At 41.6% G+C, this 27,126-nt stretch overlaps 1 protein-coding gene across 1 annotated transcript in view; it reads right to left on the minus strand.

Annotated features, from left to right (window-relative positions):
* plcl1 (phospholipase C like 1) overlaps positions 1 to 26,563 on the minus strand; it is an 83,194-nt gene extending 56,631 nt beyond the window's left edge. Inside the window, exon 1 of the mRNA XM_080477921.1 lies at positions 25,725 to 26,563. Coding sequence (XP_080334047.1) covers positions 25,725 to 25,910 — 186 coding nt within the window. The 5' untranslated portion in view covers positions 25,911 to 26,563. The remainder of the gene's footprint in view (positions 1 to 25,724) is intronic.
* Positions 26,564 to 27,126: the final 563 nt, after the last annotated feature.

The following is a 27,126-nucleotide window of genomic DNA, read 5'->3' on the forward strand; positions in this document are numbered from 1 at the left end:
CTCCTCCCCTGTGGCCAGCGGTTTGAAATGAACAGGGCTGTTTATCAATTAAACATGCATTAGTTACTTGCTCAATTTGTATGAGTTAGTCAGAATTAACTGCACTTTTCCTTCATATTGAAGACTGTGTCATTTGGAATTTGCAGAGGATGAATCCACATTGCATTGAAATGTAATTTATCACAGTTCACTTGGTCAATATGTACATTGTCCACGTTGATACCATGATAATGATAAGCTCATGATATACTGTGGAGCCCTAGCAGCTCCTCTCCATCTTATAATGGAAGTGTACTTGTTACCTGGTTGCATCACTGACAAGGTAATGGTGAATAAAGTAGTGAACGGCTCCAATGTTACTGGTGTTCATAGCTGTGAAATTAGCTCCTGTACTGTGCTGATTCAATTCCGATACGTGCGTATCGCCTCATGATAGAGTCTCACTTTGTTCTACAGATATTTGAAGCATAAAAAATAAAATAAAAAGATTAAAATGGCTCATGCGTGCATTGTACATTGTGATGTGGTGTTAAACGTTCAGTTTGAGAGGAACATCTTCCAAACTCAGGTAGAAATGGAGAAGCACCGCCGCTGAACCATAAACAGTCACAGATCTGCCAAGTAATAAACTACTAATTTTACTAAAGAGTTGCTTCTACTCTTTGAATTATAACCTTAAATGCGCATTTCATCGATGTTTCAATAAAAACCCAAATAACGTCCCTACAATCAAAGGGTGAACGGCTCGAAGCAAGGCCACACATACACACATGATCTTAAACCCACACCTCACTGTCATCTGCATCCAAAAAATAAACACTGAGATTTTTTTTCAAACTGGTTTATTCTATGCATTGTATTCTATGCCAGACGGTTTTACAGCAACATCAATTAAAGTTGCCCTCTAGTGGACAGAGCAACAATAACAGCAGCAATGCAGAGAAGCAGGAGTTCGGGCATAGTCGTTAAAAGATGACATTTGGTTTGGACTCTGGAAAAACTGAAAACTTGCTCTGCAGATGACGTGAAGGGTTTGGATGCTTTATTACATATAAATGTATTTAGCCCCCAAAATACAGAACGCTTGGAAAAAAATAAAATCTATCTGACAGGCAGAAAGCAAGTGCAATGGAATGAATACAGCTATATTTCTTGCAATTTAATAAAACCATGAAAATGCCAGCTGGTTCGGATTTTTCTTTTCAAGCCATGTTGAATCTTAGGTCATTCTCCTATTTTAAAAACTCAATGCAATCAAGAGCACGAGATCATTGCACAAGCCGTGTTCCAACGATTCATTTATATGTCACCATTTCAATTACTACTTTTTTTTTTAAGATTGACATAACATGATTAAAAACTGTGTTCTGTTGTTCTTGATTTTTTTTCCCTTAGTGTTTTCTATCAGTCTCTTCTGCTGCTCTTGGCCGCGTCGTTGCGAATGTGAACTTTGTTCTCAGTTAACCTGCACCTGGATTAGAAGGTTTAATAATAAGTTGTTTGCGACAGTGATTCACAGCACCTCAGAGAGGAGGGGGAGGAGGAGGAGGAGAAAGAGGATGAGGAGGGTTCACGGGAGTCTTACTCCGTCTTTAATTTGACCAGCAAAAAACCATGCCAGACAGGAAAATGTTACTTTGCGACTATAGAATGTAAACGTTGGATAGTAGCAGCAGAGAAGCCCCGCCCATTTATCATTTCTACCAGAAACTTAAGAAGTAGACACTGCAGTTAGCAGTGATGTCACCTAAGACTGTTAAAGCCATCACTATCAGATAAACACGACATGAGAGAGGATGACATTGTGCACGTTTGGACTTTGTAAAAAACGTTAAGCTCAACTAAAGACAAATGAGCAGTGAAAACAGTTTACAAATACTTTTAAAAGGTTAATATTGTGAGGCAGCATGCTACTCTTGCACGTTTTGCCCAATAAACACTCATCATCACAGAAAGTACTGTGGATCTAAGAGTGAGATGGAAAAAAATAAAAGATATCAAAATCAAACTGCACAATGAGATATGGACGTCGACAATGACTTGTCGTTACACTCGCTCAAGTTTGACCTCGTTTCTACATAGAGACTATTTGATGTCGTTTTTCGGAAACGATGGACAATCAACGCTTTCCGAAAAAAGTCTCTGCATGTGAACTTTGGTCATGATTTTTACAAAGCTGCATGTTGACATGTGATAGATATGTACAGTATAATCAAATGATTACAAACTGACAGTTTAAAGTTTCTTATAGACAAAAAGTAATAATTACCTTTAATAGACTGTGACGTCTCATTTGCGCCGCCATCCTCTTCTCACAGAAACACAACTGGTCTCACAAGTGAGAACATGAAATAAGAGTCGGAAAACAGAGCGCATGGATGTATATATATATATTTTTTTTTTTGCAAGTTGGGGGTCTAACACTGCTCGCTATTATCTGTGTGTGAGGTGTGTGAGAACCCTGACCTCTCCTTCCACGTGTGCCTTTCTGATTAGGCATCGATGGCAAATGAAGAGAACAGAGTGAGGAGTTAATACGACCTCCTCCTGGTAATCCTGTCAGAGTTGGAAGCAGCAGATTATCTCTGCAATACCATGACAAATCATCAATAAATACCCCTCGGGTCAAAGTGCTAGAGGAGAGAGGAGACTAATAGGATTCCCCGGTCACAGACTGCCGCTGCGTTCAGCCCGCTCTCACGTAGCAGGGCCTACTAATATAGATGCTCTTATGACAGAGCCTATTAAGGAGAAGTGGTGTGCAGCAGGCGCCGTAATCACTCCGAGCTCTCGCAGACTCGGAGCAATATGTCTCTGTGATCTCATGTCTGCTGGATGAGTCCTTATGTCTGTCAATCTGTCACGAGAAAGGAAACACAGAAATATGTATTTTTTTTTTATTTTTTTTTTTTACATCCAGCGAGCTGCAGCGTGGCTTCGGGAGCCTTCTCCACGACTAACTCAACTGAACAGACTGACAAAGAGGATCTCTGTCGACGAAACTGATCAAATTGTTTACTGAGCTGCGGAGTGACTCATTCGGGCAGAAGGATGTGGTCAAAAAGGAACCCGGGGTCCGTCTACATTTGCCTGACTGTGTCTACACGGAGAGTCTAATAAGAGCAGCTATGAGTCACCAGTGTGCACAAAAAAAACCCACTATAATACAGAATATTCTATCCCTTTCATCTAAGTAATGAACAAGGTACTTCACCTGCAAACAGAATAAAACAAATCTTTTTAATTAATAATTATTTGCCTGTAGCTGTGAATGTGATTGTCTATCTTTCTTTGTGCTGTGACTAATCAGTATATACAATATATGGACAAGAGGTAGTAGGGTCTAAACCCACCTTCATGTTTGAAGCAGTTGATTGATTAGGAGCGTTCCTTCAAACAAAGATAACGTCCAGATAGAACAAGAAGAACCTACCAGCCCCCTGTGAATGTGACCTTTTGGCTCCATGAGGTGGAGATGAACCCTACACCTTCATGTCTGTGGTGAAGCAAAGAGGTGGTGTTTGTGATCAAACGTGTTAAAGAGTTGATTTCACCGGTGACGGCTCACCGCTGATTTACAAAAGAATTCAATATGGAAAATGATCTCTCACAAAGTAACAGGGAGGAGATCTTCACAAATAAAAGTCGAGGGCAGCCAGCTGAGGAAATGCCTCTCACAGCAATGACGGCAGTATCTCGGTTAAAGACTCAGCTGGTTTTCACCTACTTTTCCAAAACACTTAAACATCCTTTGATAACGTGTCACTTGAGTTTTGTACAAAAACTGATGTTTAAATGTTCAGGCAGGGAACCGGTGCTCCAACATCAGAATTCTGCAGAAGCTGCAATTCCACCCGAGGACAGCCGAGACACGTTGGACAGATCTGCTTGCGGGAGTACACACAAATACGAGGTTCCCATATCTGTGCTGCAACCCCCCCCCCCCAGATTTGGGCGTCCATTCAGGTTTCAACAAGGTCTAATTAGTATAATTACTACTCTTCAAGCACGAGGAGACGTCCCCCTTCCTTCACCTCCACTTTGTGCAGTTTTATTGTTGCAGCTGCATCATTAGGACTCTATTCACTCCTGAAATGCCTCTCAATGAGAGCATCCCCTGCTTTTCTTTCCCCCATTTATTCATCCACCAGCAATTTCTTTTCATCCCACGAAGTTTTACTTCCAACGCGGGCTTTGTCACAGAAATCAGTCTGTCGTCGTTTCCTCAAGGTGAGTTAACTTTCCATTTCACGACGTCGGGAAAACGCCTCAGTTAAACTAACAGTTATGTAACTGCAGACATCAGACAGCTCTGTGGAGGTCCGAGCGTCACACGAGGCGAAAATTACTTCTTTTTTTTTTTTTCTTTCTTTTTTTTCTGCTCATTCTTGAGCAGCTGGCCCTCAGCTCCCCGTGGATGGAGCCTAATTGAGGAAGTCGGCAAACAAATGTCACTATCATGAATCATTCCGCTGGAGCTCTGTGAATATTTAGAATTAAAGACGAGGAAGTAGAAATTAATTAAAACCTTGCGCCGTCGACATATCCAAAATAGATTAATAAGATTAGTTGATGAGGTCCCTGATTCACTAAGACACGGCAATAAAGCATTCCCAATTGCATTTTTACCGAAGAATAACACTATTAGTGGCACCACATGCAAACGAGACTTTCGCATCCATCGGTTTCAGTTTACACGACAACGATCTGCTGGGAACCACTGCCGTGTTGCCAAAAAAATGACGTGATACCATGGAAGTATTAGTATTGGTGGAGGAAGTTATCAAAACTCCAAAAACTAAAGAAGGGATAAAACACCCCCAAAAAAATCTTGAAATAAGGATCACAGATTTAAGTCGTGGTCAGCCAAAAAGAAATGCGACCATAAACGTTTACAGACTTGAAGCTCTGTCATTGGAAATTAATTAGCATATACTGTTGTGGAGCAAAAGCTGATAATGCATATTGATAGCAGATACACTATATTGATCATGGGTGTTATTCTGAACCTCAGCGCGCCCCATTAATCGACCGGCCTACACAAATATGTGCAGACAATCATAAGTTTGAGCTTTTATTTTTTTTTTTTCCATGGAAATAATTAGTAGATCAGTGAGTCGAGTAACTTAGAATAATAAACGCTTTGTACAGTTTAGTATTTTCTTGCTGTGATAAAACACCATCATGCATCGGACTTGACAATAATAGCAAGTTTCGTATAGTTCCCAGTTTAGTACCATTTCAAAGCAATCCTTTGAGCATGCAGCTGCATTACTGCAAAGCTCAATCAATACACAATTGTCACCTCAGTTAAACCAATAATTTAATTGATTTGGATAATTATTTGCTTTTTATCACACTTTTGCAAAGTGGAATTCATCACTATTCCGTCAGTCTTTTGCGCATGTTGCTATCGCGATAGCAATAAACCTGGGAAACACTGCGCAGCCCCAATCAAAAGACATCTGGATGGAAACTCCCTCGCTCTCCGCGCCCGGGACAGTTTCCCTTCAGACGCCTGCTTGTTTTCACAGCCGAGACCCTCCGAAAATCTGCCGAGGGGGAAAAAAAGAAGAAAAGGACATCTGTATAAAAAAAAAAAAAAAAAAAAAGATTAAGATGGAGAAGAAGTCAAAGACACTTTTTTTTTTTTTTTTTCCTCCTTTCCTTTCAGTCACCAGGGAAACCAGCCAAAGATGTTCTCATTCAAGGTCACAGGTCACGAGTGACATATGAGGAATTGTTGCTGGACTGAGAGGAGTGACATTAAGCTAAAGTTGGTGTGACAGACAGAAAAAGGAGCGTCTTAATGAGGTGGCTTTTATGTGGCCACTCCACAATGACCTAATTCCCCACAGCAGCACCAGAGAGTCGCCCAGCTCACACACACACACACACACACGCACACACACCATTCACACAAATTGCACTTTGTAGCCTCCGTTTGAACCCAGATCAGACTCTACTCGGCTCTGAAAGGTCAAAACCAAACCAATCCTCATCTAACTGTGTAAGCGCTCAGACGGAAAATTAATCAGCCACTATTACAGCAGTTCTTTGTTTCTGCAGCGGAGTTTATTGTAAATGATGGCTAAATTAACCTGTTTTCTAAAGTAGGGAGGTCAACTGCACAGTGGCGTATTGGTTCACACTCTTCACAGTGAGAATATCCCTGGTTCAAGGCCTTTCTGGGTAAAGTTTGTAAGTTCTCCATGTACGCCTGGGTTTGTTCCAAGTTTCCTCTCACAGTTCAAAAACGATCATTTTAGGCGAACTGGTGACTTTAAGGCCGTGTCCACTTGTAGCCATCGCTTTTAGAGAGCAAAACCTGTAGCTTTTGGGTGGATGAATGTCAAAGCTTTACAGTGTGACTACAGTGTTGTGTTCATGCTACAGAAGCAGCTGAGATTATTGTGGGTTTTACAGTAAAAGGATTCACGTCTTCATCTCTGCTTTTGGAATATTTCAATGTTTTCTGTTGCAGTTACAGCACCACTACAGGCCTGGAGTGAGTACTACGTAGAAGTGTGACACCCCAATAATTGGCGGATCGGAGGTACCCAAGGTACTGTACCCGAGGTCCATGCTATACCGTAGTGGCGCGTCAACCAGGACAGCCCCACAATATCCAGGGTCTTCGACAGCTCCGGACTTATCTCATCCACTCCTGGGGCCTTTGCCACTGAGGAGAATATTTTGCCCATGCAGTCCAGGAGAGCGGGGATCCACGTGGTGTCACGGGGCCCCTGCAACAGAATTTCAACTATTCCCATGCCGTTGCTCATTTTAAAATTGGAAAATGATCTGGCTGCCAGCCAATACTAACATCTACAGGCAGAATGATCCAATGTGAACATGGTCAAATGGCAATAAAGTGCATATTAATAAATGCACAAAAAAATGTATATTATGTTGTTATTACAGTTCATCACAGTTCGGGGTCAATGTGAGTATTTAAGTGTCTAATGTCTTAAAAGAAACCGTAGGTAAATAATCCACGTCCTAGTGTTTCATTGAAGTCTGTAGTTTAAGATTATCGGGTGGCTCAAACTTCCAAGGAGAAACTAACTTCAAGAAAAAAATGCTTTAATATGCACACAAAAAACGTTCTAACTTGTTAATTGAAAGATATCCTACTTATGTTGGGACTGTGACTGAAGACAGGATGCACCCGGTCAATCGAAAACTCTTTTTAAAGAAGTAACTCGCATTCAGGTTAGTACAACAGCGTGCATAAGACACCTATTTGTATGACATACTTCAGCGTTATAAATATGTTTGAATGTATAAACCATATTATTGGAAAAGTTGGGACACAAGTATGACAACAAAAGTCTCTTTGAGTGTTTTTAGTTCTAGTTTCAGTGTAATCAAGTGCATCAAAATGTCCATACACAGACGACTGATGCAAAGTACATAACTTTGAACTGAATAATTGCATTTATGCGTGGTTGGATTACAGCTTATGTAATATAAGAAAGTATCTGGTTAAAATGACAAATTAACCAAAGAATGCATGTACTAATTATCTTTACTTGACAGAGAAAGCATGCATTGTATTTGTGGTTTACAGCCTAAATAATGGTTTGTATACCCGTACTAAAGCTTCAGCAAACATCCCAGTTTCCTAACTGTGTATCGTCCTCATTAAAACAGTTTCCTGCTGAAGGAGCAACTCCAATTAAAAGTTATTCACAGTGATTTCTTCAAATAATACAGAATCCTTCTTCAAAGATATGCTTCTGTTGAGGTGTCATTTTTTCTTCATATCTGACTGGTTTCTGAATTTGCATATAAACATTTTTTTTCAAATTTCTTCAACTACAACTATACATTTGCAACAACACCGTGGAAATGCAGTTTGTGATTTTCATGAACTAGATTTTTTTGTTTTTGTTTGTTCTTCCCCATTTTTAACACTTAGATTCATATTGAACTGAGGCAGATGGACAAACAACTCAAGTTTAAACGGTTTGGAAACACAAACTTGACATTTTAAGTTGGATTAGTCTGAAACAAAGACACTTTAAGCTCCAGTTGAGTTCAGTTGAGTCCACTAAAGTTGTTTAATGTTTTATAGGACTGACTGACAAACATCTAAAAAATGCAATCGGATATGTTTTCGGATAAACAGGAAGACTTTGACCGAACTTGGACAGTGATCACACAATAGCTCAAGGAAAATCTTTTTGTGATCATCAAAGACTCCTTAAGAGATATTGAGGCAATTGTCAAATTTTGTATCTGAAACCCACATGTGAGAGTGGTTCTATAAGAATTTTATGGTAGTTGTCTGATTCTACAGTCTGCAAAGCTGTAACACACATTTGTCTTTATAGACGATATAAGAATGTTCAGAAATGTTCCCTCTTTTAGTTCAGGTTTGGCACAAATCATTTATATTTTAGGATTAATTAGTACTTCAGTACAAAAACCTTAAATTTTTCATGTGATTTTCAAAAAAATTGAATCAATTAGGGCTGCACATTATCAGGTGAACATGGGATACTGTGGTAAATTATTCCAATAACAATATGATTTTGATTGAATACAACCACTTCGATGGAATTAAAGTCTTTGTGTTTCCAGGTCTGCTCCTCCAGATAACAGCGCTCTTTCTCTTGCCCCTAATTCCCAAGAGATGTGACTCAGACATGTTTCCGAGGTGCCGTGTGCGATCGCGCAAACTCCTTAAACTGCAGCTGTCACCGCCACCGCGCTCCGCCTTATCCAGCTGTGTACCCGACTGCGGGCCACGTGCAGAGAACATATATAGAAATTATAAATCATGCAAGATTGGCAGAGGCAGGAATGGTGCGTCCTTGTAAAGCAATGACATGAAAAAGGCCACTTAAAGCAGAGGTACAGCTGCAGAAAAAGGTTTGTCACTCAAATGTAACCGACGTCCAAAAGTGTGTAAAAGATGTAAACGATGGACCGGAGGAGCAGAAGGGCAAAGATCCTCATCGGAACACAAAAATTCAAGTATACAGTTTAATTTGACATCAACTGCAAGTCTACGAATTCCATTTAGGTAATATTAAATTTTGTCTAGTTGTTTTTTTGACATTCACATCTTTATCTCAGTGAACCAACAGAGCTCTAACTTACATTTCAACGAAATATCAACCTATTTAAGTTGAATTCATCTTATTTAGGCTAACACCATCTTCTTTAATTTGGTGGCTGACAGAAGGACTTTGTTTTAGTAACATAGCTGCTCGTTTTGTTTTAGTCGAGCCAATGTAGCAACAAAAAAAAAATTCTCAAATCAGTAAGACTTATCTATTTAACCAAAACTAGTGTCGACTGTGACATTTCAGGAGAAAATCCATTGTTTTTGCATTTTCATTTCAGAAAAGGTTTTACAAATACTGAAAACAATGTAGTTAGCGTGACAGGCTACGAGTTAGGGCTGTTGTTTTTTGTTATGAAACCGCTCACACATGCAACAATACGCCATAAACAATAACAATGTCGAGGACACGGACATTCGTTTGGACACAAACTACCAATGTCACAGGAGATTAAGGACTGGGAGTCATGACACTCTGCAAGCCGCCATTGTTGTTATTGTCCATCTATTAGCACATGGGCAACTATTTACTACTGCTGCATGTGCGGTAGCAGCGTTTCTGAAAAGTCTCATTTTACACCGTTTACATAAAGACGGAATCGGAGCCGTTTACAAAAGGCTCACATTTTCGGTAAAACAGAGCACCGTTGTCGTGAAAACAGGCACCCAAAAGACAACAACAGCTTGTCATTTTCACCTGAAAACGTTGTACACGGGGCCTAACATAGCAGTGAGCATTACCGTGTGGAAGCCAGAGGAGTAAATTATCTTAACGAGGCCAGAACAATAACCAACATAGCGCTCCCAGCTAAAATACTATCAGTCCAGTATTATTTTTATGCTGAGGCTTAGCATCTCTGCTAAAAACTGAGCTGCACCTCCATTTCAATGCCTTAAAAAGAGACATAATCATAAAGACCATGTTTCGAATCGCATGGCGTGCCGTTAAATAATCCACCAGCATAAACTTAGTTTGCATGATCTGCAACACGCGTCTGAGCGAAAACACGCATTGCATGTCAGACGGACGTTATCCTCACTGCAGCCCGTGAGCAGATCAGCTTCTTATACACACAATTTCGTAGTGGATGAGACTCACTATGTGAGCTGTGTCCCAACATATGAAAGAAACCGTAAAATGAATACAACTTGACTTCAATACGTCTTCATTCTGATTTTATGTAATGATGCATTTCCATCAACACAGTGTATTATCAGAAAACCTTGGTTCTGTGTATGGAGAAGGTTGAAAACCACTTCAGTCTGAGCTGGAAACCCCTACGCTGATGTATGAGGTGTTTATCACCTTATAATTGATTGCAGATAAAAACAATTGCAAAGTACTTGAGGCCACATCAGCATTGGGGAAAAAAAAACAAAACAACAACTCAAGAGCAGGAAAGACATTCAATTTTAGATAATAAAAAAAAAAACAGTCTTTCTGCCACAGCTTCAGGTTATATTATGCGAGGATACAGCAATATAGAGGCAGTACATTTTTGTGGGAAGATGAACACGTCCTCTTTTGTTCTGACATTTCAAGTCCACTGTCTGCTCCTTTTTTTCTTCGACTCTCCCCTACTTCTATTTCCCACAATGACATGATGATTCACAGCAATTTGTGCCTTTAAAAGCACCTGATTGTCCCTCTCCACCTGCGCCTCGTGCTCTCTGAATCTGCCATCCTCCCCGTCATTATCGTTTCCCTCTCGTCTTCAACTCCTAAGATTCGTTCTGCACAGCTGAACAAGGCTGGAGACCAAGAAATCGACCGTGAAGATAAGATCAGAGGAAGAAAAAAATAAATAAAAAAAAAGAGGTAGTCTGCGGAAATACCTGTGATCGCCACAAAAAAGTTAAAAGCTACAAATGTCTTGTTGCATTGAAACTTAAAACTTAAAATATTGCTGAGGAATATCAAGACATCAGCAAAACTGCCAGCATGTCTCACGTAGTTGGTTTTGAATGTAGACCCGTGAAAATGTTCATTCCATCTCCTGGAAGGAAAAAAGAATGCCGCAAAAGAATTTCATGTGTCTGAAAGTCAATTTAATACGTGACCAGAATTAAGTAAACAGTAACAAGCAAAGAGAGAAAGGTCTGTCATCTTTCAAAAACACTCAATTTACTACCTAAGTAATTAAGTCTCAAATTAAATATTTCCTTTGAATCATTCAGCAGCTCCAACTCCATTTTTGGAAGTTTTTCACTACCTTTCAGCATACTCACCAGACACTATTAGGTACACCTTGCTAGAACCAGGTTTTACCCTGATACACCTTATATTCTGGTGGCATAGATTCAGAGTCACAATTAGTGATAAAGGGATGGATCTGTTCAGCAACAATACTCGTGTCAACCAAAAAGTTTAAAGTGTACCAATAAAATCTCCCCTCACGCATTACAGCACCTGTAGCGGCCTGAACCATTCTGCCCATTCTCCTCTCTCTGACCATGTCCACATGCTGGAAAATACTGAGTTCATATTAAACTCCTTTTGAAAGACTTTCTTCTCTATATGTAATAAAAAAAAAATTGGTTTTAAACCCAATAAAGGTCATTTATGGATGCTACAAGGTGTGCCTTATCAGAGGGTTGAAGAGCTGAAGGTTGCAATAGCCGGGTTACACAACATGGGGGCGCTCTTAATGGAAGTCCCCACAATGTGGCTCAATAGAATTTGTCCTCACAGTATGAAGAATACAAGCTCAGACACACACACACACACGTCACCATAGCAACCGCATGCAGACATGAAGAACCTCCCTAAACTCTGTGTGTGTGTGTGTGTGTGTGTGTGTGTGTGTGTGTGTGTGTGTGTGTGTGTGTGTGTGTGTGTGTGTGTGTGTGTGTGTGTGTGTGTGTGTGTGTGTGTGTGTGTGTGTGTGTGTGGAGCAGCCGAGTCTGGCAGCCACACAACAGCCCGCCTCTGAAAGAGCAGAGAGATGTCTGACACACACACCTGAAGTCTGTTTATTCTGACACACTACATCAACAAACACTCCTAAGTGTGAAAGTCCGGACACATACACACACACACACACATACACACACACACACACACACACAAACCTGAGTCAGTTTTCTGTTAAATCAGGACACAGCAGCTGTGAGGATGCAGAAACAACACAGGATTATAACAGCTGGACAGGCTTCATCCCAGAAAAACTACAAATAAGGACAAATTCACCCAAAACACCACAACATTTCATTTGCTTTTTTTTTTTTTTTTTTATTAAAGGTGCGAGTCTAATCTAATGGTGGCTGTGAGTTCTTATCTCAGTGTTGTGGGGTAATGGAGTCCATGTCTTCCTACTCGTCTGGTCAGTAATCAGCCACATATCAGAACATTTGAAACTACTGGCAACAGGCATACCCACTGAGAAAAACTTTTTTATGGTTTCCATGGCGTCCATAATAAACACATGGAAACATTCACACACACACACACACACACACAGCTGCTGTTTAGTTCAGGGCAGCATTGTGTTTTTATTCGGCCAGCAGGAGTATGCCTATGAATGTGAATGATGATTATGTGAATGTGTATGTACATAAACGTGTACGAGGTCATGTACATAAAGTATGTGTGTACATAGAAGAGTAGGTCACATATTGGGCTTTTGTACATTATGTATGTATGTATGTATGTATGTATGTATGTATGTATGTATGTATGTATGTATGTATGTGTACATGCGTGTATATATGTATATACCGCCAACTTGTTTATATCCAGATTATTTCATAAAGTACCTTCTATTCGCCCATGGTCAATGCATGAACAGCTTTCTAGAAATGCATACAGTAATCAATCCTTCAAGTGAAATGCATTAGCTATTAGATTTCTTACTCTTATTATCTGATATGAAATAATTGTCAATTTAACTGTCACTCTATTGTATATGAACATAAGTATCTAATATTATATCATTTTTATGAGTAGATATTCAGAGTGATTAAATCAGTTTAAACTTCCTCCTACTCCAGTTCTGGCATGTGGAAACATGTTTGGTTTTGGATGTGTGTGGTTTTTCTTCTCTTTTTTTTTCTCTCTCCCTTTTGTTGGCCTGTTTCTTGTATTCCGTTTAGTGATTCAAATTTGCGCACACATACACACACACACACACACACACACACACACACACACACAAATTGAATTGAGTAAAATGTCAGTTTTTAATGAATCAATCAAGATTAAACACACTTTTCTTTCATATTTACAACTCTCGCAACGAAGTTCTTCTTTTTCAATGTGTACTGCTCCTGTTGGTATTGCAATAGTGTTACATTTGTGGTGTATTGTGCAGCTCGGGCCCTGAATCATAGAAACAATGTGAGATCAAGCAGGCCGAAATGTCAGAGAAAGACAACCAATGTGTGTATCTGTGAGTTAGACATCATTATTACTTATATATACCCTAAAAGTAGTTGTATATGTTGACATCACTATCGCAAAATATTTGTGCAGCCTCAGCGTGCAGCAGAGTTTTACATACAGTAATACAAATGTAAAAACTACTAGAATGTGTCACCTCTGCGTACTTAAAAGCAGGTGACTGGTGATTTAGTGCATTTAAATGAAGCAAATGCAGAATAATACAGACTCCGTTACATCATCAGGTCCCCCCCCCCCCCCCCCCCCCCCCCCCCCCCCCCCACACACACACACACAGGCTGTAGCCCAACACAGCAAAACAACCCGACATGCAGTGTCTCCAGTTTTCCCCCGGATCCATCCGCCCCGAGGTGAGTGCCACGCACCGTCGAGCCGACACACGAACACGCGCTCTGCCCGGGCGGCTCTCCCGTTTCCTCCTCTGCTTTTCTCAGCGTTTCCCCTCACGTTCGCTCTTTCAATTTCTTTCTACGACCCGTCCAAACAGTCTGAGCCGCCGTCTTTATCGGTCCGCTCAGGAGAAGCAGCCTCCACACTTTGACGTCTCTTCTCCTGCATTTTTTTTTTTCCTTCTTCTTCATCTTTTCAACGGAGAAAAAAGTCTAAGACTGACAGTGATAGAAAGGCCCGGCAGCTCTGCGGCCCAAAGATGTGTTTATGTGCAGGCAGGAAGTCATTTGGGGATGTAAACAACTCTCTTCTGTCCTCAGCCACGGCCACGAAGCTGATGCACCCTATTTACTGTATGTCATATACGATTATTCCGTTCCTGTTGTGAATTGCAACACAGTTCTAGTCTTGGAAAAAAAAAAAAAAAAAAAAAAAAGCACAAGGGCTCTGATTTTGATTATTGATCCTCTTTGTGGAAAATTGGTCAAGAACAATGAATGTCCACAAGCATGAATAAAAGAAAAACTGCTATTCTTAATAGCTGAAGTGGAATTCAAACTTTCAGCAATCCTTTCATGTGGAATGAACTCCCAGTTTCAGTTAGGGAGGCTGACACAGACTCTACTTTTAAGATTAGGCTCAAAACTTTTCTATTTTACAGAGCCTACATTTATAGAGCAAGTTCAGGCCACCGTGGACCATTTTCTAGTTAAGCTGCGATAGGTTTGGACAGCAGGAAGAGCTTTACTGCACTGAGCTTTTCCTGCTAAAAAAGGGAGTTTTTCCTTTCCACCCATGTTTGCTCATGTGGAATTGTTGACTCTTTCTCTGTAAAAGTGACTTCAGATCACCGTCTTGCTACTGGTGCTGTCGAAATAAACTGAATCGTATTGAACTTGTTTACTTGGGAAACATGATTTTCTTAAACCTCGAGAATGTAGACGGAAAGTTCAAAGCCATCTTCAATCACAGAAATAATATGAAGTCATGCATGCTGCAATAAACAAGAGCGAGGATAATTGCCTTTAAAAGTATTCCACAAGCAGTTTTATCTACTTGCTGTGAAATGTTATTCTGCGCCGTGAAGAGACGAGACTTTATTTCGGGCACTTTCATGTCTGTGAGGTCTCCAAGGCCGAGAGACGAACACGTGTGGAGAAACGATAACAATAATAAATGTGTGCAGCAGAGCAGCGTGTGCTTTGTCTCTTTCACAAACTCCTGACCAGCAGCTGTGATGAGGTCTGTTCCTGGACAGATGTGGCACCAGTAGCTGAATGATACTGGGAGGACAGAGGGGCCCTCAGTGGTCGTAACCCGCTCAGACACGACCAACCACAGAGGGACGCTTTGTCGTTACTCTTGACCGGCTTCCAGGAGCACGCCGGCCAACAAATCACCGTTCCCTTCTGAGGGAGCCCGACGGGAGAATGGGAGCAGGGGGAGAACAATCGGAGCGAAGAACACAAGTGGAAACATCAAAACGGAGATGTGTGAACAACAATACCAGGCGAGGGGCGGAAAGTTTCGGAGCAAGGAGTGCCGGTGGGAAAGGAGGAAGAGGAGGAGGAGGAGGAGGAGAAGTGGGTTAAGGAGCCTTAATGGCTCCAAGTCTGAGCAGGGACAAAAATAACCTTGTATCAAACATAAACATGTCTCCCACTGTGGCCTTCATATGAAATTCCATGACTTTTCCATGACTTTTCATAATGGACCAGAGGCATATCTCTGCACTTTGCATTTTTAAACTCGTGTTTCTCAGCTTACAATGACTCGTAAAATTGCAATTGTGGAGGTTTTCTTCTGTTTCCTCGGTTTCTACCCACAATTCAAATTGCTGCACAATATGTTGTTGAGTACTGAGATTAATGATTTGCGGTAAATACAAACACTTAAGTATATGCTGTTAATTTCTTTACCGTTCTTCCAAATAACAGTGCTCCTTCTCTCCTAATTCCCCATCACATATTCTCCTGCATTTCACAGTAACAGGACCACCACTCGTTTCAGTAGCAGGTTGGTTGTTTGTGGTCATTTTTCATTCTTTCACGCTATGTACTGTATATCGCACATGTTAATACCATGACATCTACACATTTGCAATATAGCTTGTTGCCCTAATTCAAACATGTGACTGCGGTTAATTGGTGGCTGAAAGCCGAGTCGGAGACAATGGTACAGAAGATTAAAAGATGGATAGTTAGGAGGAGGTCAGGGTGAATGGCTGGGTCAGCAAAACACTTGAAGCTGTTTAAAGCAGTGGTTCTGGTTTTTTTTTTCCCCCCTGAAGCCTCTCAGAGTGGCTCTAAGAAGGTTGCGGTTGCACTTGAGAAAAACTTGACATACACAGTAAATCAAAGACACCGGAAGCTGGAAATGAGTTTAGTTCTCTTTTGATGAAAAGTGAGAGGAAGACTGAAATTCCAGTGATGAGATTGATCACGCATCCGATTCCGTTCACCTTTGGCCACGTCTCGGCTCTCGATATTGCCTCTGCAACAGCATAAGCGAGGTCAACTATCAATTTAGTGAATTTGCCTTTCACAAATATAGAATATCAGGAATGCGTTCGAGGGGAAATTTGAAAAAGGTGGTAGCAGTCGCTCAGGCTTCAGTAGAGACGCTGCCGTTATTGTGATGGGAGGCATTTCTTCAGCTCGCTCACCACGACTTTTGCCTGTGGACTTTATTATAAGAGGTTTTCTTTGTTGTACCTCAAACTTTCACTCTCTCTCTCTCTCTCTCTCTCTTGCCAATGTCATATATATCTGACATTTTCTCCACCGACACTCAAAATTGTTGTTGCTGTTGGGGCTCAGGATTCCGTCCAATCGCTACATGGTGACTGCAAGCAAATGAACGTGGGAGCAAAACCATCTCCAGTGGATCATTGTCATGAGCTTAAGCACACAAAACCCTCATTTAAACACTCGTGTTTGCACAAGATGCCACTCAAGGTGTTTGCCTTAGCAAATCACCCGCAAAAAGCACGCAAAGTGAAAGCAATCTATTTGCAGAGGCGCGCAATTCAGGGGGATCTTGGTGAATCGGACTATGCGGATATAAAGATGGATAAGAGCAACAAAGGGGCCAAGTGTCTTAACAGAAGGACAAGCACACTGTATATTGTTAGAATTCCAATGGAGTCCAACTGAAGCTTGAATTTTTCACCGCAGAATAAACACCAACTGCAGTTATTGAGCGAGTCATTTTAAATACAATCCAGTCCAAAAAAAAAAAAGAAAGAAAGAAAGAAAGGTTTCAGATGCCTCAAGAAATTTCATAGATTCCCTTCTCAAACAACCGTGACATTCAACAAACTCGAAAGCTCCATGGAAACCCCACAGCAGTGCTATCTGGCAGTGAACCTGCTCGCCGAGGCTCCTCAACCCAGCAGAGACGCAGAGAGACGGCGTCCGTCAGAGGCGAGCTGCCAGCTACCTCACCAGCCTGTCAGCGAGCTGTCCACACTGAACCGTCTCCTGAGCCCCGTGTCCTGTCTGTGTGTGTGTGTGTGCGTGTGTGTGTGTGTGTATGTGTGTGTCACATTCATGGGTAATCCCATGCCGAGTGCATGTTTGCCTTCTGGGCCGGTTACGCCGTAATGCTGTAAAGCTAATTGCTGTTGGGTTGCTGAGGGAAAATTAATAAACCAGCCCGAAGCTAATGTGTTTAACATGATTGAGATTAACGTCCCTTTAACTCACTCGCTATACGTGATGGAGCAGCCACTCCAGCGCCACTGCCCGTGGCCTGAATTACAACACACTGATGAGTGAAAAGCCTGAATCATGAGGGAGAAGCAGACAGATTTTCCTTATTTGTGGGTAAAATGTCTTTCCTTCAAGTCATGACAAAGCATCACTTTACCACAAATATACTGGCATTTTCACTATGTTGGCTTCGTTACACACACTGAAATCTAAAGTTTTCACTTTTTTTTCTTTTAACTTAACCGTTCGGCTCTCCTTTCTGCACTTCTACATCACTCCTGAGAAAAAGAGATTTTTCTGTAAAGCTCAGTACATCCAATTATTTACTTATTATTAAGCTGGAGAAAGAGTTATTTCTGGCAGCGCGGGTCAAGAGGTGCCGGGATGCTGGAGCAATTTCAAGGCTTGGATGGACATGAAACTCTCCAGGATGGATCGGGACTGCAGCGCATGAAAACGTTGTAAGGAAAACAAAAAAAAAAGGCTCTGGTCTCGGATGCAAGCGAAGGTAATCGAGTTGATCAGAACGAGAGAGAAGCCTTGTGATCAGAAACGTGGGAAAGGCAGCAACTAAAACGTTTGGCTTTCTTCCCTAAAAAGAAAAGGCTGCAACTTCAAAATTACCATTTAGACATCTGATAAAAAAATAAATAAAAAAATGTCTGACAAGTAATTCATGACACGACCACATAACTGGAAACTCTAATGGTTGAAAGAGCTAAAATGCGACAGGAGACCTAAAAAGGCAAAAGCATGGCTGAAATGTGAACTCGTGACCAAATCTATTGAGATTAGCCGAGGAAAGTGCGACAAATATTGAGAGGAAACTCAAATGTAATGGTGAAAAACATTAAAGTATTAAAATGGACCCCAAAAAAAATCAAGTCAGAAATGTTACATTAAAAAAAAAAATGCATCTAAACTGTCAAACTTAAGAAAATGCAACAAAAACATAAAGAAGATTGTGAAACATATTTAGACAACTTGGGAGAAATGTGGAGAAATACAAATTTCTACTTTTAGTTACGCGGAATTGGTACTTTGTGCTGTCAAAAAAAAAACTACTGCGCAGTGGAAACGAGGCTGTAGACTCTCTGAAGAACTCCTGCAGGTGAAGTCTGGGTGGAAATGTACTTGGAGGTCGCATGCATGTTACGCAACACGACCCCAAACATCTGATTGGCAATCCCTCAAAAACTCATCCTATAAAAAGATTTGCACGGCACTTCCTTGAAATCCGAATGACACGCTCTTGATACTTGCACGACCCTCGGCGTCCGCGCGGCGCTCACTCAAGCTTCTTTCTCGACGACTGCGCCTGGGGCTCACGTTCGCGCGCTGCTTGCTCAAACACTTGCGCTACACTCGCACGACATGCTCGTGACATTTGCGCGACAACTTGATCAACATTTGCACCACACTCGCGAGAGAGCGGCACAAGACTCACTCAACATTCGCCTGACATTCACATGACATTTGAGCGGCGTTCGCGCGACACCCGACTGACATTTTCCCAACACCCGAGCAGCGCTCGCTGGGATCTCGCTGGACGATCACGCGACACGCGACATTTGAGCGGCACTCGGCTGCCTTTCTTTTGAGGCGGCTGTGACTCAGTCGGTGGAGCAGGTTGTCTCTCAATCAGAGAGTTGCAGGTTCAATCCCCCACCTACCCTTATGTATGTCGAAGTGTCCTTGAGCAAGACGCCGAACCCCCCCCCCCCCAAACTACTCGTAAAGAGCAGACTGGGTGCCTCGTTGGTGTGTGACTGGGTCAATGGGTTTGGAGGCGATTTAAGTGAACTCCTTTTACCATTCATGCAATATTTACTCGTAAACCCCTTAATCAATATGTGTAATAGTCTCCCTTGGCATTCCTTCAACATTTGCACCATATTTGTTCGGGATTTGCGCAAAACTTGCTCGACATTTCGACTCTATCAAGGTAAAAAGGCAGATTTTTTCCAGCGGTCTTCTAATGGACCAAAAAACACTAGGAGGTCATTTACAATTTCAGACCAAATAAAAACAAGCGTTCCGATTTTTTTTTGTCCAGTTCAGAAATCCTTTTGTCTGTGCTGTACCGATGTTATACTGAGAGCCTCATGGACGCAACGACTTCACCTTGAAGCCGAAACAAAACAGGATCTACGTTCAGCCTCTGGAGCACGAGGACGTAATTGTCACATACACGCCACGCTTCGGAGTGTGCAGACCCAAACAAAGGGTTGCATTAATGGCGTGCACATGTGCGTTTCAATGGGGGTGAGCAGCCACAAACCGCGGAGCACGTTGTTGTGGTAACGCGAGCGGCGCACGAGGCCGCCTCGGCTCGCCCCCATCATTACGACCGGAGGTAAAAAAATCACGGAGAAATGAAGAGCTGTGCCGCTTTAATCGTGTGCACCATTGAAAACTTTGACACACCAACATGACATTTGGGAATAATTTATATGCCAACCAGTAACGCAGCGCCTTCAGAAATGAGATAGCTCGGTTCCTGTTGTGGATGCGCTGCGTTTATTATGGGTCATGTCAGAAAATATAGCGATAACGATCACAGCGCTTTTTTTTTAAAGGGCTTTTTTTGGGGGGTGGGGGTCATTTTAGGTCAGTGTCAGCGGTTACAGAGTGGATTAACCTGCTGGATTAAAAGTATCAACATTACAAATGTGTGATTAAAAAGCCATTACTCCACTCATGTGTTTCTCTCTTGTTGAATCACTACGTCACATTTTCTGCGATTGTGGCCCTTTCAGCTGTTTTTTTTTTTTACTTTTTTTGGAGTACATTTTGAATTTTTTGGCGTAGTTTCTTTTTCCAGACTGTTTTGTGTCTGTGGTGGGTTTTTCTTTGGTTTGTGTATTTTTTTTGGTCCATGCATGTCCCCTCATAGAAGCTGATCTCTCCTGGTGGCTGTTTTTAGTAATTTTTTTGGGTCTTTTATAATAATTGTATTCATTTCCATCATTGTTTTGAATTTAGTTTTTTGTTGCTTTTTAATATATATCGTTAATTTATTGCAGTGTTTCTGTTTTTGAGGCGTTACCTTGGCTCTTGATGGATGTTTGTCAACTTTAATTAGCGGTTTTGCGTCTCTTTGTGGCACTTTGAGTGTCTGTGAGTCTTGCATTGAATAGTTTGTGTATTTTTGTTTCTATTTTCAATTAATTGTAATGTTTATTGTGTTGTTTGTGTTGGGTTTGAGGCTCTTTTTTGATTCTTTTGTGTATTTTGTTTTGGTGTGAAGTTATTTTAAGTTGCGTTATTGTTATTTTTTTTCATCCTGGTGGGTTAATAAATAGATTTTGGGGGTTTTTTTGTGACTTTTGAGTCTCTTCATGATGTTTTTGTCACTTAAGTTTAATTTTTGTGCTGTTTCGTATTGTTCCAAACTGTTTCGGGTCACTGTGTTTTTATCTTTGATTTGCCTCTTTTGTTGCTTTTTGTGTGTCTGTTTTTAATTGTTTATTTTAGTGTTCATAATGAATCTGTGAGTTTTCTTTAGCCTGGTATGGATTACTTGTGTGTTTATAGCTGTTTAGTGTGGGTTGATGGTGTTTGTTTTTTTTTGTCTCGTCGTGGTAATTTTATTTTTTAGTCTTTTTATGGTAGTTTTACTGTTTTTATTTTTGTAGTTCTTTGTGGAAATTCCTTCTTCACCGGTTTGATTATAATTCTGGTGATTTGGTGTCTCTTGTTCGTCATTTTAAAGACCGACAGCAGTTTGTGGTTCTTTGATGTCCTTTCTTAGCTGTTGTGTGCATCGTTCCCTGATCCAGTGAGAAATATCAACATTGGCTTAAAACCTATGAGAGGGTCTGTTTAGCGTCCCGCGGCCAGCTGAACTCCTGGTACGAGAATGTTTCCTAAACAAATAAGACATTTGCAATAGTAATTAGTCATGGGTCCTGAAAACAATGGCTTCATTGCATCACACACAACCTTAAAGAGGCACAGACACACTTGCCGCCCCATGAAATAAAAGGCGATGAAAAAAAAAAATCACAAAAAGAGTTGTCATTTCCATATTCAGCTCATTGTTTCTCTGATCAGGTGACCAAAATCTAAATATTTTCTAACTGCAATAATAGAAACCAACAGTAAAACGCCCATCATCACATTTTGGGAGTTTGTCTTTTTATAAATCAATCAATAGGGAGCCTGCAGTTCTGATTTGAAGAGGTTTGTGATCATGTGGCACCTCTCGGTGTGTTCCCGCTGACTCCGGGGGGTGGGGGGGGGGGGGGGGGGGGGGTGGCGGCATCGCCGTGCCCGTCGCCGACATCGCTCCTCTCATCCGTCCGCCGTTTCATCCGCTTCCTCGCCCAGCAGCACTGAAAGAACTCAGTGTTCGGCTTCCAGATGGAGCCGAGTCTCAGCGCGCACAAAGCAGGATCACCCAGAAATGTCGCCGTCTACCTCCACCCCCACCCCCACCCCCTCCTCCAACATAAAATATTGAGGCTGACCTGAACATGTCAGATGGGAAACGGGTCATAAACCTCAGCGGCAACTAAAGCGTTTATCCGATCATCCTGTGGCGGGTCTTTAACGTCACTGAAATACGGCATGAATTCAATTGAATGGGGCCTCAACTAAAATATACCTCAAGCAGTAAAATAAGAAAGCCCCATCCAGTGACTTGTGTACAAAAACTACGAACATGCTGATTGCGTTGGGAAATTATGAAGCATCTGAGTGCTATAATTAGCACATTATACAAAAAAAAACATATTATCAATCATTTTAAGTGGGATTCACAATGTATCTGGGTGTGATTCATTAAAACAACAAATCACTTAACAGACAAAGATTCCAGACAGAAATGAATCAATTCTCTATGAGATGCACCCATATGTAACCAATGAAATGCAAAATGACCTTTCTTCCAGTTTCTACCGCTTTCTCTCTTGTTGTCATTACAGTCATTGTACCACGACCCTCATCAGCAACTTTGAGGAAAACTTAAAGAGAAAGTCATGTTGAGGATGAAAATAAAGCATATTTGGAGATGAAGAGCTGCTAATTTCTTAACAGCAGAAACATCATAGAGCGTTTAACCAGATCAAGCAGTCTTGGACATTAATGTTCAAACAGTAAATTAGTTTGTACAAAACTGAATTTCCACTATCATGGATAACCAAATATTTTAATCAATTTAATAAGAAGAATTTTGGACAACCATCATTTTTGGATCGACTCCCAAAACACCAATTTCTGCCTAAAACCATGTTTTAAGTCCTTTTTGCGTCACTGTTACTGTACTGAGTTGCAGGATTTTCACCTTCTCAACTTTGCATAATGGTAAATATTGTGTTTTCAAACTTGTTCCAGTGAACAGATTTTTCACCAGTATAGAACTTTTTCATAAAATGTCTTTCATTCAGCATGATGTTCATTGTATTAGGACTTTTGGTTTTTTTTTCTAAAATGACCTCCACGTGCACAGTCTTGCCATCAACCCTCCGGTTGACTACCGTTCATTTTGATGTCGGAACTTTGTGGTCAAACATGAAAACTGCTAATCAGTTCATTTAAATACACAAAAGATGCACACAATTACATCAATGTCACTCACAGACGTATTTTCAATAGAACTTGTCATTTGTCACGGGCTGCCTTGTCTTTGAGGGCTCCGTTTTTAATCTGCCTTTGAAGGAAACCTTTGAGTCCCCGCCTCATTTATTTTCCGAAGCACAAATTAAAATAGCAACCAGTCCCAGCAGCTGATTGGTTGATTAGATCATTTCTTTTTCTGATAAATAGTCCCACATGGGGACTTTTCTAATCTTTGGTATCCAAGGAGAGACACATCAGGTAATGTTTTAGAGTATTGAAATGACATGTTTTGGCTTGGCAGTATCAGATCAGGGCCTTTTCATTTGGATTTGTTTGTTTTTTTTTACTTGAATTGATTCAGTGAAGATCAGGTGAACAGAGTTTTCCTGCTTCCATAACTCGAGTCCTGTTTGCAACATAAGGCTGAATCTCACTGCAATTGATTTGGACACTTTCCAGTTAAAAATCGATCTATGTTACATGTAATGCTCCTTCACAGGTCTCACACAGCAGATCATGTGAAAGAAGTCATCAAGGAGACGATGAACACTTTGAGAGTAAACAGATACCATGTGCATGTAGTTTTGGATATCACAAAGCCATTTTACGGGTCTATATACAAAAGGAAATGTATTAGATACGAATAGTATTTCATTTTGCATGTGGATAATGCGATACAGGTCAGTTTGCGATACATTCTGCACTCTGAGGCCCTGTTTACTTTACTTAATGGTGCTCAGAGCCACTGAAAACAGAACTTTATGAAAATGCTCAATCTCCGTGATAAAGGGAAAACGAAACGTTTCTGAAACGCTGATATTACACATGAGCACTACAGTCGTAGCAAATAGTTGGGCCAATGCGCAAGAAGGATTTATTCATGACAATGAATGTGCCGTTTACTCTCGAATTTAACAGTGGTTCTCCAGTAAAGTGTACAAATTCAACACAGTCATCTTTTTTCTTACAAACCACAGATAAACGCCTAAACGGCAAAGACAGACCGTTTTAAAGAAGCCTTAATGTTCACAGCGTACTGCTCTCTGTGTGTATATGTAAACAGTTTTATTATACAAAAACAGCAACCAGCCCGAGAGGAAAATAACCAAATTTTCAGTTTTACTGCAGTTTTTAGTACAAACAGACACGGTTTTTCAAAACGTTGCCTGCTAAACGCAAAGCTTTCCTGAAACAAACTGAATTAAACGGTTATATAATCCCATCATTGATGTTATGCTGATGTAACTGTAAACTGCTGATAAACTGCGGCCATACTTGTGGAGTACGGAGTGGTGTGAGAAGCTTCACGGCAGCAGATAATTAAAAGTCTGAAGTCAAACAGAAGCTGATTACGGGGCGATTTAAGCTGCTACTCGCTTACATTTCAGCGGTCGGCCTCTGCTCGGCGGATATGTTATACACGAAATGCAATGACCCGTCAAACATGAGCCGCTCCTTCTTGGCTGGTGACCTGCAACCTGAGCACAGGTGAGGGTGGAGAAATCTGATGTCACTGTGATGTCACGGGGTCAGAGGATCCAGAGGAGGGCAAATCATGGAAATGACTTACATTTAAAAAGGCAGATTAACCACAAAAATACAGTTGTTCAATCTACATAACGTGCAAGGTGCTTTTAGACTCGTGAAACTCACTCGGACGGTTTTCTTCGCGACCGATATAATCATCTGAAAAATGTGGTGTGACCGCTTTGAAACTCGCCTGGAGGAGCATGCCATGAGATGCATATCAAAAAGTCATATAATGTCATTAGAAACTCTCCTGCATCTGAAGTAGATCTCTTCCAACCCTTCATCAGGCACCTAACCGTTTCCCGTAACTTCAACATTTCTTCCAAACAATGGCACGACGAAGACAGTCACAGAATGTATGATAAAAATGTGGTGCGATGGGACCTGCTTGTGTATGCATTTCAAGAACTGCTGAAAACGTTGACAGTTTATGACATTTTGTTTTACACCGTCGTGATAAACAGTATTCAGCCTCTGATGCATATATTTCCCCCCTCAGTGCCCCTGATGGATGATTTTAAGATATGACAGAAATGTGACATAATGATCGAGTATATGCACATACAATTCAGGTCAAGTGGTACCCGTTAATATGTCCATATCTAAGGTACTTGTTTGTAATTAACACTTTATTACCTCTTTAATCTAACTTATTCTTGTCTTTTACTCTTTAACTATACCTAAACAGATACTTTCTCCTGTTTAAATAGGCATGTTGAAATGTATTTTTCCTGAAGTACTTATGTGAAACTTATAACTGTCATGTACTGTTTTATAGCAGTACTCAGTAGATGCATAAATGTTCAGTGAGATTTTAAATCTGGAAAAGGGGAGATTTGTGTTCATTTCCAAGTATTTCAATGGAGTGTATACAAAACAAATACTTCTCATAGGTTCCCTTCCAGTAACAATCAAATGTGAAATTCTCTAAGAATGCTGAACTTGTCGAAACAATTAAAACAAAACTTAACCCGGTCAAGCCACTGTCACCTCTTGAAATAACCCGGGGTAGGAAGTGTCTGATATTCAGGCAGGTACGTGTGATGCTCCTTACCTTGATGATGCTGCTCCGGCGCGGTGCCGCCTTCACGGTCTCCAGCAGGATGGTGTCGGAGTCCTGGCTCCCGACGCCGGGGAGGACGACACCGCTGCGCCGGCCGCGGGACACCCTCGGCGGGATGAAGTCCGGCGCTCCGTCGCTGCACAGCGCGTCTCCACATCCGTCTCCGCGCTCCGACATGTCGGCGAGGAAGAGAGGCTGTCCTCTGCTTGACGCTGAGAGGGAGAGGCGAAATTAATCAAGTCGTCGGATCTGACCCGAATAAAGTTTTCCGCTGCGGCTGTGCGTGGATGCCATTTATAGGAGAAACAGCTCGCAGCTTCCCTGGAACGTCAAGCAGCAGATGTGGAAACTTAGAACCCCGGGTCCGGTGCTCTGAGCTGATCTCCACAGTCCAGCCGCGCTGCGTGAAATCAGAGCATCGCACGCAGGTACGTGGATGAAACCCGGACTGGTGCGTAAAATTAAGAAGAAAAAAAAAAAAAAAAACGGAGACGCGCAACAAGTCTTGAGCGTCTGCGAGGCGGTCAGAGCGCCGACGCGCGTCCAGATGAGGATCGAGGAGAGCTGCTGGTGGAAACAAAGTGTGTGAAAACAATCCGGCGCTGCCTTCGAGACTCTCGAACACCACAAACAAGCGTCTTTCCCACATAAAAACACCGACGTCAAAGTGCGCACAGGAGCACACCGCGGCTGCGGAGCGCGTCAGGGGGAGTGCGGACCTGCAATGGGGGTAGGCGCAGCCGCTGCGGCCGTCTCGGTTGTCCACTCAGAGGAACAGCAGCCGACTTTTGACGAGAACAGGCAACACAATTGACAGTCGCGCCGCCCTCCCGCCCCGCCGCCACCCCCGCCTTCACCCTGCCCGCGCAGCTCCTCCCACACGACGCCCATGCGGCGGGACTGACGCGCGGAGCGGCCAATGCGCGCCTCGGCGGGGAGATCCACAAGGCAGCCCGGGGGTCCGATAGGCGGAGGATGGGAGTCCAGGGACCGAGGGAGGCTTCTTCTAGCTGTTTAGGGTTACAGGGGCGGAGTTCGACTAATATGTCAGGAATCATGTTTTGTTTCACTTTGCTGATTCCCCAAATGACTCGCATTTGAATCGATCGGCCCCGATTAATGACCTTTAATCATTTTAAATTACCTGTTCAGTGTATTTATTTCACTTTTTTTTCACAACTCCTTTCTTTATGAAAAAAAAGTGTCATCGTAATACTACCATAGACTGGCTTTTGATTTAGAATGATATGCACGTTTATTTATTATCTATCTTAAACATTTGTGTATTAAAAAGTTTTATCAATTTCACGTGATTTATATATCTACCATTTTGTTATATGTTATGTTTCAAATTTAGTTTTAATCTTACAAACCTGAGCTTTATCTTACTCTC

Source organism: Lipophrys pholis (assembly GCF_963383615.2).
Source record: "Lipophrys pholis genome assembly, chromosome: 13".
Classification (NCBI taxonomy): Eukaryota; Metazoa; Chordata; class Actinopteri; order Blenniiformes; family Blenniidae; genus Lipophrys; species Lipophrys pholis.